At 28.7% G+C, this 17,129-nt stretch overlaps 1 protein-coding gene and 2 long non-coding RNA genes across 3 annotated transcripts in view; all 3 read left to right on the top strand.

The window, feature by feature from the left end:
- Nucleotides 1-217: 217 nt before the first annotated feature.
- Nucleotides 218-1,288, top strand: LOC136077655 (uncharacterized). The gene is made up of 3 exons (XR_010637156.1): nucleotides 218-674; nucleotides 808-834; nucleotides 1,191-1,288. It is a non-coding gene; the product is annotated as an uncharacterized LOC136077655 (long non-coding RNA).
- A 345-nt stretch (nucleotides 1,289-1,633) lies between these two features.
- Nucleotides 1,634-3,741, top strand: LOC136077654 (uncharacterized). The gene is made up of 3 exons (XR_010637155.1): nucleotides 1,634-2,497; nucleotides 2,624-3,450; nucleotides 3,532-3,741. It is a non-coding gene; the product is annotated as an uncharacterized LOC136077654 (long non-coding RNA).
- A 5,347-nt stretch (nucleotides 3,742-9,088) lies between these two features.
- The window catches only part of LOC100211097 (dihydropteridine reductase), a 43,503-nt gene continuing 35,462 nt past the window's right edge, over nucleotides 9,089-17,129 (top strand). The window contains exon 1 of the mRNA XM_065792273.1: nucleotides 9,089-9,249. Coding sequence (XP_065648345.1) covers nucleotides 9,163-9,249 — 87 coding nt within the window. The 5' untranslated portion in view covers nucleotides 9,089-9,162. The remainder of the gene's footprint in view (nucleotides 9,250-17,129) is intronic.

The following is a 17,129-nucleotide window of genomic DNA, read 5'->3' as shown; positions in this document are numbered from 1 at the left end:
TTTTTTAGAGCAGTTAAAAGGAGCTGAAGGCTTTTTTAGTAAGTATATAGTGTATAGTAGTTTATTTATAGTTTATATTAGTAACATAGTTATATTAGTTTATTTATAGTTTATATTAGTTTACATAGTATATAGTAGTTTATTTATAGTTTATATTAGTTCAAGTTTATTTATCGTTTATATTAGTAAGTTTATTTATAGATTATAGATTAGGATTAATTTTTTTTTAGACAGGCTAGCTGACAGCGACTTAAGTAAGTTTTATCATTTAGATTTTATTTGAGTACAAATGTAGCATTAGCAATTTTATTGTATATAATTTTATCTTAATTTTTATTTTTAGACAGACAGGTAGAACTCAGTAAGGACTTAGATTCTGTAGATTTAAAAACTTCTTTTGAATATTCTTTTAAAGCATTGAATATGTTTTAAATATTTTAATAAATTTTGTCATTTAGGTGTGGTAGCATCATCAGTTGGTGCAAGTGGTAGTAATGTCTTTTATTTTATTTTACAGCAAATAGTAATGTTTTTTAATTTATTTTAAAAAGAATCAATAAATATTGTTTATTTAAACATAATCATCAGGATAAAATAGATAAGATAGATAAAATAGCTTTTTTATTTAATATTTTTTTATTTAGTTATAACTTCAGTTGCACCAGCCACAACAGGTAACTTCGTACATTTATTTTAATATACTTGAATTACATTTGTTACTTAACTTTTCAAGCAATAAATATTGTTTATTTCAACATTATCGTCAAGATTGTATAAATAAACTTTTTATTTGATAATTTATTTTAGTTGCTTCTGGATCAACTTTAAATAATGGTAACTCATTAATTCATATTTTATTATAGATAAATGCAGATAAAAAAATGTAAGTTGGAAATTTTTGTAGATTTAAAAACAGTAAACTTTTTTCTAAAGGTTCTTTCTATTTTTGGATTAAATCCACTATCACTACATTTGTTCTATGTTTATATAATGTACTTTAATAATTTTTGTCATTTGAAAAAAATATATCTGTGTTAAATTACACCAGGTTGTCGAAAATAGTTATAGTTTAATGATAATGTTGTAGACTGTTAGAGCAGATTATAGATCTTTGATCTATTTAATCTATTTAATAACCTACTACCAAAGGGAAAATTTACTATCAGTTGTTTGTTTGTTTTTCTGTTTAGTTGACAACAATGAAGAGAGAGGTAGTATGTTTAAAAGAATTTTTATTTTTTTATAAAGTAACTAAAATGTTTTTTAAAATATTGTTGTTGACTTAAAACAGTAAGTTTTAAGTCAACAGCAATATTTTAAAGTAAAACAGTAGGTTTTTATATTTTTATACAATAAGCCCAAGAACTTATAGTTCTTGGGCTTAACTAAGGTAATACTTAAAATTATATTGTCAATAATAGAGAAAAAATTTAAAATTCTCAGTAAGACAGCTTATTATTTTACATCAAGTTAGTTTAATTAAAATTTATTTTCTTTAGTTGATCAAGAAAGAGCTAATAAAGGTATTAGTTACATTAGTTTAGTAAATTTATTTTTAAAAAGTTAAGTAGATATTTTAACGTCTATACATTTAAGTGCATTTATTGTTTAGACACAGAATTGAAGACTGAAATAAGTCAGTGTTTTTGCTGTTAAAATAATTGTTTATAGGAATTGGTTTATTTGTACTGTAACTGGAATTTTAAAACTTCAAGTACTAAAGCTTTATTTTCTTTTTTCTTTTAGGAGAGTTGGAAAAAAAACTAAGTATAAATTATGTGATTAGTATAGTTAAATAAAGCATTTATATCTGTACACTCAGTAGTCCAAGTCAGTTGTCACATTTTAGAAATTGTCCAGGAGAGAGTAAATAGTAAAATAATTAGTCTTTATTGGCTTTTTTATTCTTGATGGTTAAATTTATGTTTTATTTAATTTGTCTTATTTAATTTGTCTTGAGGCACATGAAATATAATTTTGACAATAATAAAAAGTTAAATAAAAAAAGTGAAAAGTCATTTCTGAACTACAGACGTTTTTCCTTTGAACATTGTGGGGACACCAGACCCTTTATATTGACCAAACTTTGTTTCACATTGTTGCAGGAAAACAGTCTTTATACCTATGTAGATACTGAAAAAACTAAAAAGGTCTCATACATAACTCATTTTCACAAAAAACTGGATAACCAACCTTTGTCTTCTGAGGTACAGATATTAAAATTTAAAGTTTTTTTTAGTTTTGGTTAAGTTTATAGTTAATTTTAGTTTAGTTTTAATTAGTTTTAGCTTCAGTTATCTTTTATCTTACTTTAAACAACTTCATGGAAGAAATGAGGGGAATAGGTAAAAAAATTATAGTTAAATATTTATATGTAAATATAATTCTATCAATTATTCTGAGGTATATTTTTTGTCTTTAGTGTCTGGTTGAAGCATAACTGGTAGGGCTGTGTTTTAAGTTTTATATATTTTTTACGGAGAAATATGTGCAATAGGTGAAAGAATTATTTAATATAAATATGACATTTTTAAACTGTTTGCGTTTTGCTCATATTTTTATTAAAGTTAAATTTCTCACAAGTTTAACTATTCTAATTTATTTTTTTTAAATTTATTTTTAGCATCCTCTTCATCCTGTGAAAATGGTGAGGTTATGCTTTATATATTGATTTAAAAAAATTGTAAATATTTTTAAATTTTGTTATATCCTTCTATTTGTAATTTTAGAGTCGTTAACATTTGAAGAATACAAAAGATATCGCTCCCAACACCCAGGGTCTCTCTCGGAGAGGTCCTTCAATAAGTGGCAAAGTAATGGCGGTATGGATGAGCCATCCTTCAAATGGAGGGCTCATCCATAACGGGGTGTTGGGAGACACCGAAGAAAAAACAGCAACCAAAAGGTTGTAAATGTCTCCTATCCGTGAAGATATTTATAACTTTTTTGTTGCCGTTTTTTCTTCGGTGACTTTTTTTTATTTTTTTTAATTTTGTAATTTTTTTTTTAATTTGTAATTTTTTATAATATACTATTGTTTGTATTTGGTTTGTTTTTGTCTTTTTTAATTGAAATTTTATTTGTTTTTTACCAATTAAACTTAAATATAGTTAAATTGATTCACTACCCAATCATTATAATAGGATGCTACATTCTATTTGTTAAAAATTATTAATTGGTAGTTTAATTTATTGAAAACACTGCTTTTAAAATTTACAATAAGCCAAGACTATTTAGCTATATAAATGCAATTTATTTATATCTATTTGACTTTTTATCTTTAATGTTTTTAGTTTGGCTCCTTGAAGCATTTTTTTTTTCTTTTTAATTAAAATATTTTAAATCTATTGTAATGTCTATTAAATATAACTAAAGTTTACTAAAAGCCAACGTGAAATAACGTCATAAAACAACACCGTTTAAGTATGACAACAGGCTACCGAAAAGCAGGTAAATTGAATTCCAGTTGTTTTTTTTGTTTTGTTTTGTTTTTCTTTTATGTCTACTTATCTGTTACAATTTTTATTTTAGGTTTGTCATATGACGCATTAATGCAATATGAAAGATCAAAGTTTACATATTTTTTACAATTTGTTATACACATTAGGGTAGAGCGATTTTGAAAATTTTTGAAATTTGATTTGCCTGAGCAGCAAATCAATATCTTTTGGTGAAAAAAGAACCTTACTCTTTTTTTTTTTAGTTTAGATGAGTTCTTGAGGTTCCTCTTTGGATTCTAAATTTTTTAGGGGTCCTAATATTGTTTAAATTTTTTTTTTCTAAACTATATCAACTTGATACTTAAAAGAAGCAAAATAATATACTGATTTTGAAAATAATATTTGTTTTTATTAAAAAATTAAAAAAGTAGAGTTGTTTTTTTTTCATCAAAAACCCCCGACCTCAACAAAACGGGGGTTTTAAGGTATATTTTTGCAAGTATTTTTTTCACTAAAAAATTTATAATTATATTTTTTCATAAATAATAAAATTATTATTTATGAAACAAGCATTTTTTTTTCTGCTTTTTTTGAGTCCAAGGTTGATATGGTTTAGAAAAAAAAAATTCACAAATATTAGGACCTGTCAAGAATTTAAATTCCAAAGAGGACCCTCAAGATCTCATCAAAATCAAAAAATATTTTTTTACTTTTATCTTATAATTAATAGACATTGATTCGTGTCTCAGTAATATTGGTTTTTAAACTCTTTTTTTTGCCATGAAAATCGCTCCACCCTAATACACGTTTGATTGTAAATCGACTTTTTGTTTGAAACGTATTTGTACTCAACTGCTTAGTTATTTATAATAAATTTATTTAGTTGTGTGCATTTATCGTTTTAAAGACAATTTCCTTTTTTAAAGAAACATGTTTCAAGGGGATACCAAAAAATTAATAACTCATAAATAATTTACGTTCACTTCATATTAATCTTATCAATTAAAGTTCATGTTATAAAAAATATAACAAGAATTTAGCTTTAATCTTTCGTCAATTTAAGGCATGATGAAGTGTTATTATTTTGTGTCAGTAACTAAAAACGTATTGTGTTGAACTTAGTAATGTCTGGGAAAATGGTTCGGCCATACACTGATATTACCTATGTCAGTTGTAAATTACTCAAATAACGTTAAATAATTGGTAAATTAATTTATTTTAATTTTACAGATAGTTTAATTTTTTAATTTGAAGGAGTTTTTCTTACAGGTTACCAGTTAAGGTTTCGCAACTTTAAATTGTGGAAAACAGCCACTATAAATTAAGTAACAGACCGACCGTAACCCGTATTACGGGTTGCTTTCTGCTAATTTAGCATTATTAGGTGTTAACTTCACATTAGTTTTTTAACTAATTGTAAACAACCATGAATATAAAATCTTTATTCAGAAATATATATGATTGATATAATAAAAAAATTTTTGAAAAAAAGTTTCTTCAATTTATCTTTAACCGGTAGTGGCACTAAGTGAAAACCATTGTGATGCAAGACAGTAACAAGATGTTGATGCATGCAACGGAAACATGCAGAAAACGTGAGAAGTTATGATTGCAGATAAATCATCAGAATGTAGAAATGATAACGATAACTCAGTTTTTTTTTTGTTTTTTTTTTCAATTTTTATTTTAGGTGCCCCAAGAAGTCCTAACGGTCTTGTCACAGAGCACCGCGGAAGTGCATTTAACCAGGAAGTTCACGCCTCCTTCCTTACCGTGACGCGAAAATTTGTCCAGAGCTCGTTTCGAACCTGGATCTCCTGCTTATAAAGCAACCGCTCTAACCACTGCGCCACGGCCGCAGTTTTCGATGTTGAACTTTATATTCAGGCAACAGCTGGAATAAATGATGATCTCAAGTATCATATACTAACTGAACCATTCAAGCCCCTTGAAACTTATGATTTCAAAAAAGATGTGCCAGAACATGATGCTGGAAAGTGACGGTTTAGACATGCATGGTTGGTTCAATATGCTCCTTGGCTGGCGTTGTCTTCAAAACTAAAAGGTGCTATTTGTATATATTGCATTCTTTTCCCACAAAAAGTACATCGAGGTTTTAAAGGTGCATTTATTACTACAGCCTTTAGAAAATTTAGAGGTTTTAATGCATGTCATCGTCATAACCACATGTCATCGTCATGGCATATGTGTTCTCAACAAGATGCTGAAAACTTCATGGCAGTGAGAAGAAATCCAAAATGAATTGATCCGAAAAAGAATTGATCAAAATATCTGAACAGATTCTGGTAAATGATGTGTCAGCTGCAAATAACTCCATTGGATTCTCAGTATTAGCTGATGAAACAGCCGATATTTCAGGGACAGAACAATTATCCATTAGAATACGCTTTGTCGACCCAACAAAAGAGCAAATGGTTTGGGAAGAATTCCTTGGATTTGCTCCACTGAATGACATGTCTGCAGCTTTAATTTCCAACGCCATATTAAGCAAGTGTTTATCATTAGGCCTCAATTTAGATCGTCTGTTTGGTCAGGGATACGATGGTTGCTCAACCATGGCAGGAAAGGATAACGGCGTCCAATCAAGAATCAGAATGAAATATCCAAACGCGGCTTTTATTCATTGCTCAACACATAGACTGAACTTGGTTGTAAATGATCTGAGTGTACTTCCGCAAATTCGCAATACAATTGGTACTATTAAGTCAATTATTGCGTTTTTCCGTGAAAGTCCTAAGAGAAGATCAATGGTACCCACTTCTCTGCGAGACTTGATGGACTGCAAAGTTTAAGAACATACAAGTGTTTTGTAATAATTTTGATTAAATATTTACCCAGTTGGATGTGTTATCTAACGAAGCAAACGGAAACACACGTCGGCACATCAGTTGTTGTTAGCATTCAGCTCAACAACTTTTTTATCTGGACTAATAATCTTTTCATTTTACTCAGCTTTCATGGAGCCCTGTACTCAAGCACTTCAAGCCATTCAACTAGACCTTCCACAAGTACAGAGGCACATTCACGAATTGCTCTTGGTTTTAAATCTACATCGTAACAAGGCAGATATGCATTTCAGTGCAGATATCTACAAGAGAGTAATTCAGTTGTTTGGAAAGTTGAACATTCAACTAACACCATCAAGGGAATGTTCAAGGCAGTTATACCAAAACATATGTGGAGCAACGGATACAAATGTCGCCAGGCTATGTATATCCCTTATCTCGATTCATTAATCAATTTGCTTCAAACGCGGTTCTCAGAAGATAACATTGCTCATTTTAACCTTTGTTTACTTCATCCTGCAAAGATGAGAACTTTAACTCGTGAAAAATTCATTAAGAAAACCTCAACTGTCAATGAAGTATACAAAATTGATAACTTTAAACTCGATAGTGTAATTTGATTTGATTTTTGGGGCATTCAATCTTTTCAAAACACAACATTACAACAATCACAGATTTACCACCAAAGATTGTGTTCTGCCCTGCAGTTCGTGAAGTTTTGCTCATTTTAACAACACTGCCAACTATAACATACTGTAGAATGATCATTTAGTACATTGCGGCGCGTAAAGACTTGGCTACGATCAACCATGTTCAATGAGCGTTTGTCTGGGCTTTGCATGTTGAGCGTGCATCGTGAAAAAATACGCTCCAAAAAATCTAAATTTATGGAACAAATTGTAAATAAGTTTGGTAGTGAACGCAGACGACTAAAATTTCTATTTGCTGAATAACAATGATTTAATTCTTGTGTTTTTATTTTTACATATTACATCTTTAATTTTCTAATGTCACTGGTTTAATAAAATGACTTGATTAATTGATGCATTGATGCATTAATGTCGATTTTGAAATATCACTGTTGAATTTTACTTCCCCCCCCCCATCCTCCCTTGTAAAAAAATTCTGCCGGCGCCCATGCCATGAACAGACCTTTTATAACTGGCTTTATAGTCGTTATTAAAAACTATTTTGCATACGCAACATTGTAATTTGTATCTCATGCTTTTTATTTTGTATAGTTAGTGCTCTGGAAAACAAACGCAGTTACTATAATTTACCGTAATTTTTAAGTGAGATAATATTTATAAAAGTTATTACTCTTATGATAATAGAATAAGAATAATATAACAATTTATTAATATTATTAATAAATGAATCATATCATTTTAAATGGTATTATATCTTACTAAGACAGAAATGTTAAAATCAATGCATGAAAATAAATTTTTACATGTTTCAAAGTAGAAAGTATAAAAAAAAAGTAATAACTGCTTTTAGTTAAACATACAAACGTAAACGTACAACAAACGTAGCAACAAATGTAAACAGCAAACGTGAACATGTTGCTGCCATTTTTATTGTTGATATTGAAAAAAAGTAGCGCGAAAAAAAAAGAAGAAATCAAAACCGCGCACAGTAGGACGGTTACATCCAAAAGGGTGGCCAAAATTATTTTTCCAATTTAGCTAAGTATGTAGGGGAAAGCGTGCACACTTGATCATAAAATCCAGACCGCATTATGTTAATAACATTCTCCTAAATTAATAATAATTGTAAAACTAATATTGACTATAAAAAAAATGTATATACTTTCTTAAAGTTTATTAGAACCATGAATATAGAAAACTCTACAATAGTTTTATAACTTTGTCTTTCGTAAATTTTTGTTTAGTTTTTTTCCCCTGGATTTTAGGATCAAGGGTACATACTTTCCCCTTTATTCAAATTTTCACATAATTTTAATTTATAGTTTCCTACAAACTTAACTTTGTAGCATTACCGTAAATAAGATTTTCCCTGGGAGAGGGGTTTGGTTCAAACACTAAATCAAAAGAAGAAGTTTTCTGCCCCCGCCCTTCCAAAATTACTTTAAAAGATCAACTAAGTACTTTTTAAGAAAAAACAACATTAAATAATAATTTTTTTTTTTTTGAATAATGTTTTTAAAGTTGTTTATAATTTTCAAATAAAAGATTTTCCTTTATTGTTATTTTTTATTCTTATAATCATAAATTTCTACATCTATATTAAAGTTTTCATTAAATCGATCAAAATCGTTGTCATCATCTAATGTGTCATCATCATTTTTGTCATTGCTTATATTAACGTCTACTTCTTTAAGTACTAAAAGGGCAGTATCTTCTTTTGGAAGAATATAAGTTTTATTTATTAGAGCTTGTACTTAAAGATAATGTACTTATAGTAAGATCTGATGAGTTCATTGCACGTGTAAATTCATCAAATAAATTTTGTTCTCTTGAAAACTTGCGAGCATGTTTACTCCTATATATATATATATATATATATATATATATATATATATATATATATATATATATATATATATATATATATATATATATATATATATATATATATATATATATATATATATATATATATATATATATATATATATATATATATATATATATATATATATATATATATATATATATATATATATATATATATATATATATATATATATATATATATATATATATATATATATATATATATATATATATATTGTTCGACAATAGAAATATATATTTGGTATATTTCTATCGGTTTAAGTTCAATAAAATGTAATGCAGTTGCTCATTCCCGCAATGTTAATTACCGGAAGTCCCAACAAGTATATACGGAAACATCGTTACTAAATTTAGTAAATTACTCTAAAACTTTTAATGGCTGCTACAAAGCGTGCTCTAGTTTATGGAGGAAAAGGCGCCCTTGGATCTGCATGTGTATCTGCCTTAAGAGAAAAAAACTATGTATGGTTTTTATTTTTGAAGTAATGTTTAAATTTTTATTGTTTCTCTTTAAGATATTTAGTTATTATTTATAATAAACTTTAGTAAGTTTGAAATGTATAAGCTAACAATAAACTTCTGTTTAAAAAATAACAATTAAAAAGTAGCTTGTATAGGTAGTTAACTAAACTAGCGTACAGTCTTTGAGCTAATTTTTTTAAGCAAGGAGTTTTCCTGAAGAAATTAAATCTTAGCTTGAAGGCTTTTTTTTTAAGTTATACTATTATTTTTTAATATTAGAAAGATGTCTATTCATTCTTTTTATTACTTTTTTTCTGTGTGAATAAATCTAATAATTTTTTGTATTATTAGTTAGCAACTTTTGATTTCATAATTCACGATCAAAGTCATTTAAAAAGACCTCTTGATCCCATCGAGGAAAATATTGTTTTATGTTAGAGTATTTTTGTAAAAATGCCAAAAAATGTTGTTGCAAAAACTTATCATCTTAAACATTAAAAAATTAAGATTCAATCTTAAACTTGATGTTTAAAATTGAATCTTAATGTGTTAAAAATTTACACATTTCAAAATATCTCATCTAAAGTACTCAAAGGTCAACATAAGTTTTCTACAGATATCTAACTTTAATAATTATTCTAGCTCCGTGCGTATATTTGTATTTTTATTGAAAATTAAAAAGAATCCCATTATACTATTTTCAGTGCATAAACTATATTGAATTTTGAGTGCAATGTTTCAGTTTTAGATTCCTAGTGAAGATATATGCTTTAACACAAATTCTTCAACTTGCTAGACAGCATGGACCTATGGTGTGACTGATATTATAGGAATTATCTTTTTCTGGATATTTTTCTTAACTTTAAGTTTTTCTGCATATTCAAAACATTTTCCATACATATAAGTTTAGGTATATAGTTCTGTAATATATCTGTTTTTAAGCTTTTTCACCCATCACTCATATATAATTATTAAAAGTTTGGAAAAAAATTTTGAAACAACTCAGCTAAAAGCAAATTTAGGAGAAAAATATATTTCAGATTTTTTACTCAAACATTTTTATTTTAGTATTGTTCTCTAAACACATAAAGAAACAACTTCTTTGAAATGTCTTAGAGTTTTAATAAAACCAAAGACTTCATAAGCACAAGCTTTTTCAGCCTTTTATTGGAAAATGTTATTCAAAAACATATGGCAATCATTATCTTTGAAGTGTCCACCATGGTATGATTGGAGATGAATATGTAGTTCAGCTGGTCATTCTTTGGCTCCAGGCCACAAGTCTAAAAGATTTTTGAAAAGATGATTAACAGTTCCAAGAAAAAGATTAAGTTTCATTAGATGAATAACTTCTAAAATAAGCACTGAGTTGTCCATATTGATCAACAGTATACGGAATTACATTTGCAAATTTTTTCAAATTTAAATATGAGTCATTAGCAACAAACCCGGCATATCTTTCCTTCAATGTGCAAAAAAATACACTCAGATAGGTTGTCGGAATTGACATTGCGCCAGCAGCATGAATGCTTGCTTGAATGGGATTAAATTCCAGAAATAATATTGGTTATTTTTAGATCACATGAAATGTAAAATGCCACGTCATTTACTTAAATAATATACATCAACACTTTGAGATACTTATATGTTTCGGGTAGATTTTCAATAATGGCAGCAATGAGTTGACATTTAAGGTGTCTTAAGGTATTGTATGCAGGAATGCGAAAATATTATCTGGAGTTTTTATGTTTAAATGCCAGAAAAGTGATAGGGTACCAGTAGTATTTTTATTATGAATAATATATATATATATATATATATATATATATATATATATATATATATATATATATATATACATAAATATATGTTTTTTTGGTTCCCTAAGTAGTCTATTCGGTCGTATCGCAGAACACCGTGGAAAAGTAATTAACAGGAATTCACTCCTCCTTCCTAACCGATGTCACAAAACTTGCCCAAAAGTAATTTTAAACTACGGTTCCCTTACTTTTTAGGAAAAATAAGGGATCCGTGGGTTTATACAGCCGAGCGCAACCAATGCTTAATAAGAATAATACAACTCCAAAGATAACTTTTATTAATTTTGTATTGCTGCATGCACAGAATTCTCAATTTCTCAGTTTATTTGAAAACATATGATCATAGAATTTTAAAAAGATTTAAATGTTTATTTACATTAATTACACTCTAAATTATAAAGTTACAAGAACAAAATATTACAGTATCTACATTGTCAAAAATTATTCAAATAAAAAACTCGTCAACACTGACTTGGGATAAATTATTCAAATAAAAAACAGTCGCTTAACACTGACTTGGGATATGGGTAGCAACAAAGCGACTCGGCAAGCATTTCTTAAAACCTCAGGGAACTGTTTAATTGCTTTAAATGGGTTAAGTTTTATAAAGTCGTCTAAGTTGGAGGAGGTATCTTTAAACATTGATCGAATTTCCGGAATTGTTTTTAGAGCTTGTCGAAACTCCGTTTCAATTACGTCTAGTTGAACCTGCATTTGTTCTTTTGAACAATACTTTTCAATCTCCTGTTAACATAGCATAAATAAATTTGGTCCTCGCTTTGCAACTGGTGAAGCATCCTCTTCGTTTTCTGAACTAGATTCGGCAACATGAACTGAAAAAGAGTTGCGCGCTACTGCGTTTTTAATTTTGTCAAGTTCATCATTCTTATTTTTATTAGCCAGTTGAATCAGTTTGTAATTAATTTTCCAAAGTCCATCAGCTGCAGCTATCTATAGAAATATTAATAAGTTTTTGAATATGTATTTTTTAAAGTTAAATATTCAAAACTATATATATAAATGCATTTTGATAAAAAAAACAACCAGTTGCTGTTAGCATACAGCCATGCCTAATATCCACGTAAACTGCTGCAAGAAACAATGAATTTTCGCGTAGTGCGCTTTCTCTATTATTCATTCCTATTTGGAAATTTCTAGCTAAGTCACTGTCTTTCCCGTCTAGTTCACACTTTATTGAATTTTAATCAAAAAGGAATTCGCCTGCGGTAATATTTTCACGCTGTAGACGGATAGTTAGATCGCGTGCCATATGCAATACATCTCTCAGTTCTTCCCACATCCCCCAAAAATATGGTTGCACATTAAATTCTTTAGGAGCTTCTTTTTGCATATTCAGGTTTTGAATTACTGGTTGAATCTAGAAGAACAGAAGAATTCATTAAATATATGTATTACGTTTTCAACTAGTTAAGTAAAGAGGATTATTAAAGAAATATTTACATAAACTAAATTTTACAAGTTATTAAATAATGAAAATGTCATTAACATTGAACTAATTGGATTTATACTATAGCGGTTGGAAAACTGGTTTATACACTTTAATTAAAACTTAAAAGTTATAAACTATAACTTACCTGAATTAGCCTCTCGATCATATTGAACTGACTAGACCAAGGGGTAGCCTGATCTAGTATTGGAACAAGATGTGGAGCTTGGTCTCTGAAGAAGTCAATCCACTTGGAATTTCTCGCAGTTTTGACAACATCTCTTGCATGGCTGAGGAATTTTTTTATTGTGGGCATCTTCAATGCATCATTCACAGCTTGCTGTAAAGTGTGGACAGCACATCTTTGAAGATGTATAACATTCATTCTACCGGCAACTCCACTTGCCAAGACTGCTGCCGCATTGTCTGCTTTATTTTGACCATCTTCGTCAAACTCATCAGTTTCAACTGAAAGATCGCTTTCGTCATCTTCGATTTCCTTAATGGCGCTGATACCGAAGTCGCGCACCAACTTTATATTCACCTAAATATATTAATTATGATTTCAATAGTTAACTAAAAATTTAGTGAATATACGTATATATTAAAAAAGTTTATTTTTTAAATGTTTTTATTTAAAATATTAATTTTAATATCAATTTAATATACAATGCTCTTCATTTTAAAAAAATATAGGTGAATTTTAAAATGTGTTACTCACTGCTGCTTTGTCAACACTGAGGCCTAAAATATTAACTTTATTGATTCCAAACTTATCTAAACACTTCTCAATAATTTTTTTCAGTGTATTCCGCAGTTTGTTTTCCTTTCGTATTGATAGAGCCAAGATTGATGACAACAATTTCATTATTGTTTGAGTATTGCACATTTATACCGAGGTAGTGGCGCATATGCCTAGATGTAGAATCGACTTTTAAATAAATTAGCATTTCTGATAATTTGTTATTGATTTGTTCGCGATGCTTTTTGGCAAGATCACTAATTTGAATTCTCATATTATCTCTATTCATTTTAAATCCAAAATGAGATGCAACTTTTCCACAAATCTTTTAAATAGGTTCCTGATCAAACGCCTATAGAAATTGTTTTTAGAATAATACATTTTTATTAAAAAATGGCAAAAAAACATATAATTTTTTAGATTTTTTTTGAAATTACTTAATAAATATTAACAAAAAAATAATTTGAACCTGGAATGAAAGACCTTCAATCAAAACCAGCTGGTTTAAGGCTTCTAAAAACTCATCTTTTGCTATATGCAAATTAATTTGCTGCAGTACAAAACACTTTGATATGGATTGCTGTGAAGTGCTGCCTTTGATGGCTGTATGTTTTTGCTTCTTATTCTTTTCTTCTAATTGTTTTTCAAATTTTTCTTTTTCTAACGTAATGACGAGCTCCGCGTGTTTTCTAGATAAATGTCGTATAAGGTTGCTAATGTGAGCTTTAGCGGCACAAGTAATTTCTTTACCGCATAACTCATTACTTTTACTTTTTTCGGGTACAAGACATTTGAAGCATACTACTTTACATCCATTCAACATTTTATTTGTACGATGAAAATGTCTGTAGATTGTATCTGATGCATAGTTAGCGGCCATTACTAGTCAAGATTGTTGCTCACGAGTAAACAGCAAATATTATTATAAATAAAAATGTTGTTATTGCAAGTTATTGTGAACATGCAAAGTATTTGCTCTCTGTTATATATGCTTCACCAAATTAGTTATCTGTATAACAACTCTCGAAAACATCGTTAGGAAAGTTGTTAACATGACTAGTTACGAATTGATGACGAATTGATAAGCCTTTTTTTAGGCTTCTCTCTGATTTAGATGGTAGGTTTTTTACCATTAGTCTAGATCGTTAGTTTGGCTCAATAGCGCAAACTTACAGACATTTGAATTTTTTTTTTTATTGCGTATAATTAATTTGTGAGTTAAATTTGATAGCTTTTCGTATCTAAACCTTATCACTTTCATTGCAATTTTTTTAGTAAGCGTTATTAAAATAAAAAATTTCATTTTTTTAGGAGAGTAGACCGAAAAGCAATGTACATAATTCTATTATCTCACAACATTTTGGGTTTAAATTAAAAGAAACAATTTTTTTCTTAATAAAAGTAGTTACAAGTTTTATCTATTTATAATTATAGTTTCACACTATTTAACAGTTTTAAACAGTACTTAAACAAAGCACAAATTCAATTGACAATTATTTTTAAAGAACTTTACTTTGGTAAAATATTCCTTTACTGCTCATAAACTAGTTCATCATTTCTAATCGACGTTCTTTCTATGATAAATCTAAAAAATTTAATAATAACGGAATCACTTAAGCAAAAAAATAAACTTCTAAACTAAAATATCATTTATTTTTAAAATTGGTACAAATTGAAAAAATTTGAGTAAATAAATTCTCAAACATATTATTACCTACAGGTCTAGCCAGGGAGAGATTTTTTGAGTAAAACAAGGAGGGTGAGTCCTTCAAAAGCGACGAATGTCTTATAAAAAATATTGAACTGTAAGTCAAATGTTAACTCCCTCTCTTTTTAGAGGAGGGGGCAACAACCCCCTTTCCATACAACCCGTGAAATCGCCCCTTGGTCTAAACAATTGATGACGAGGAAATACTTTAATAAACAGTTCATCATAACTTCTATCTTAATGGGATAAAAAAAAATATAAAACAAACATTAAGGGTTTCATTAGTAGTTTTATATTTAAGAAATATAAAACTTATAATGAAATATGATGAAAAATTTTAACTTGAAACACTTTATTTTCTTTAACTAATTTTAACAAAAAAAAATTATTAAACAAACTGTTTCTTTAACAAAAAACCTATTAGATCACAATTGCGGCAAATTGCTTTTATTTTATATTTTCTGAATAAACGTCACATAAACAATATCAAAAGATAATTTAAATATTCTAAACGATAAAAGTTTTGGTTTAACGTAAAACTACTGAACGGGTAGGCAAATGGCCATTTCGCACGTAAAATGCGAGCTGCGTAACGCTTCTTAACAAGGCGCGACATTCGAACCGATACTCAATCTGGCCAAATAAATAAAGTCGGGAAAACAGATGGTTAGCCTCCCGGTCAAATGCTCTTTTTTAGTGCTTTGTGACAAGGTCTTTTTAAGGCATATTATTAACTCAAAAAAAAAAAAAAATAGAGTCCTGGAGTCCTAAAATTTTTATGGACTCCTAAGACTCTGGACTCCGACTCCGGACTTCGCATCCCTGATTGTTTGTAACGTTTTTTTGTTTTGTTGAGAATTACTTGTTTTGTCACAGTTACTTTAATAACAGCTAAGCTCATTTTCAAAAATGATCCTTTTTCAACTAGTTGAGATTCCATTGTTTTTTTTTTTGAGAACGAAAGCAAGTTTTCTCATTCCCGTGTTAGTTCAGTGTTTAACTGCACCTTTAATAGCATTTGTGCTGTAAGTATATGGCTTTTTGATTTTGGTGACTTTTGATGGAGGTTTTTAATAAAGTGTAATAAAATAATTTTCGCTGCCTAATATTGTTGAATTTTAAAATTATAAAAAATGTATAATTTTCTGGTATTACTGGAAACAATCTTCCTTCTTTTGCTTGGCTAAGCAAGACTTTTTCTCTGGGAGAAAAATCTTTTGCCTTTATCACAGCAGATGCAATTTGCTCTGCTCCGACTTGATCTTCCTTAACCAAATCATGCAAGTTTCAGCGTCTTATTGCAATCGTACAGGAATGATTGGAACCTCTAGCTATAATAGATAAACAATGCATACATCTTTTTTTTGTTGATAAAAAATTCAAGGGTTGGAAAATATGTTATCATTAGGATTTATATTGTGTGCTTTTGGTCTTAAATGATGTTTTTCATTAAGTTTAAGCTTTCCAATTTAGCAAGTGAGACAATCACATGCATTAGACAGTTGTGTCAAAGGCTTGATAACTATCCTAGATAGGTGGTTGAAATCTCAAGAGAGTTGTGATAATGAAAGAATTACTTTGATTATCGCGACTTTCTTGAGTGTATTTGTGATAGAAATTTAGATAGGTGTGAATGCAGCGAATGAACTTTCATGAACATGACAGCCCAGTTTCTTGAATTTTTAATTAGCTATGCAACCAGTTGTTTCTAACTAGGCTCCTTATGATTTTCTAAAAATCCACAAACTACATATTGCTCTTTTAAGTTTTTCGGAATACAGTATTGCTTTTACTTTAATGAATAGACCATCTTTGATCTTTGCATCAAATAGTTTTGGTTGAAATTTTTGGTTCAAATAGTTTTGATGAAATCACCACAAACATCCCATATTTAGTATAATTAATTTTGTCAAGAGGTTTTTTGACATTAACATAGTCTTCATTTTTGTGTACACAGTGTACAAAATTCTTTTGGAGAATATGATGACAAATATACTTATAATTGTGGTAGTTGTGGTGCTGGTAGGCTGTTATTATGTGGGACAGATGCTGTGTAAAGTATCTTTGGATATTGAAGAGCTTGTCTCTCTTTAGCTTTTCTATACATTATAATATCAATCATACAAAAGTAATAGTCATTGTGATACTCTCCATACTCTAGGA

The sequence above is a fragment of the Hydra vulgaris genome, chromosome 03 (genome assembly GCF_038396675.1).
Source record: "Hydra vulgaris chromosome 03, alternate assembly HydraT2T_AEP".
Lineage (NCBI taxonomy): Eukaryota > Metazoa > Cnidaria > Hydrozoa > Anthoathecata > Hydridae > Hydra > Hydra vulgaris.
The sequence above is the reverse complement of the archived record's forward strand: the minus strand, read 5'-3'. Positions and strand labels throughout refer to the sequence as shown.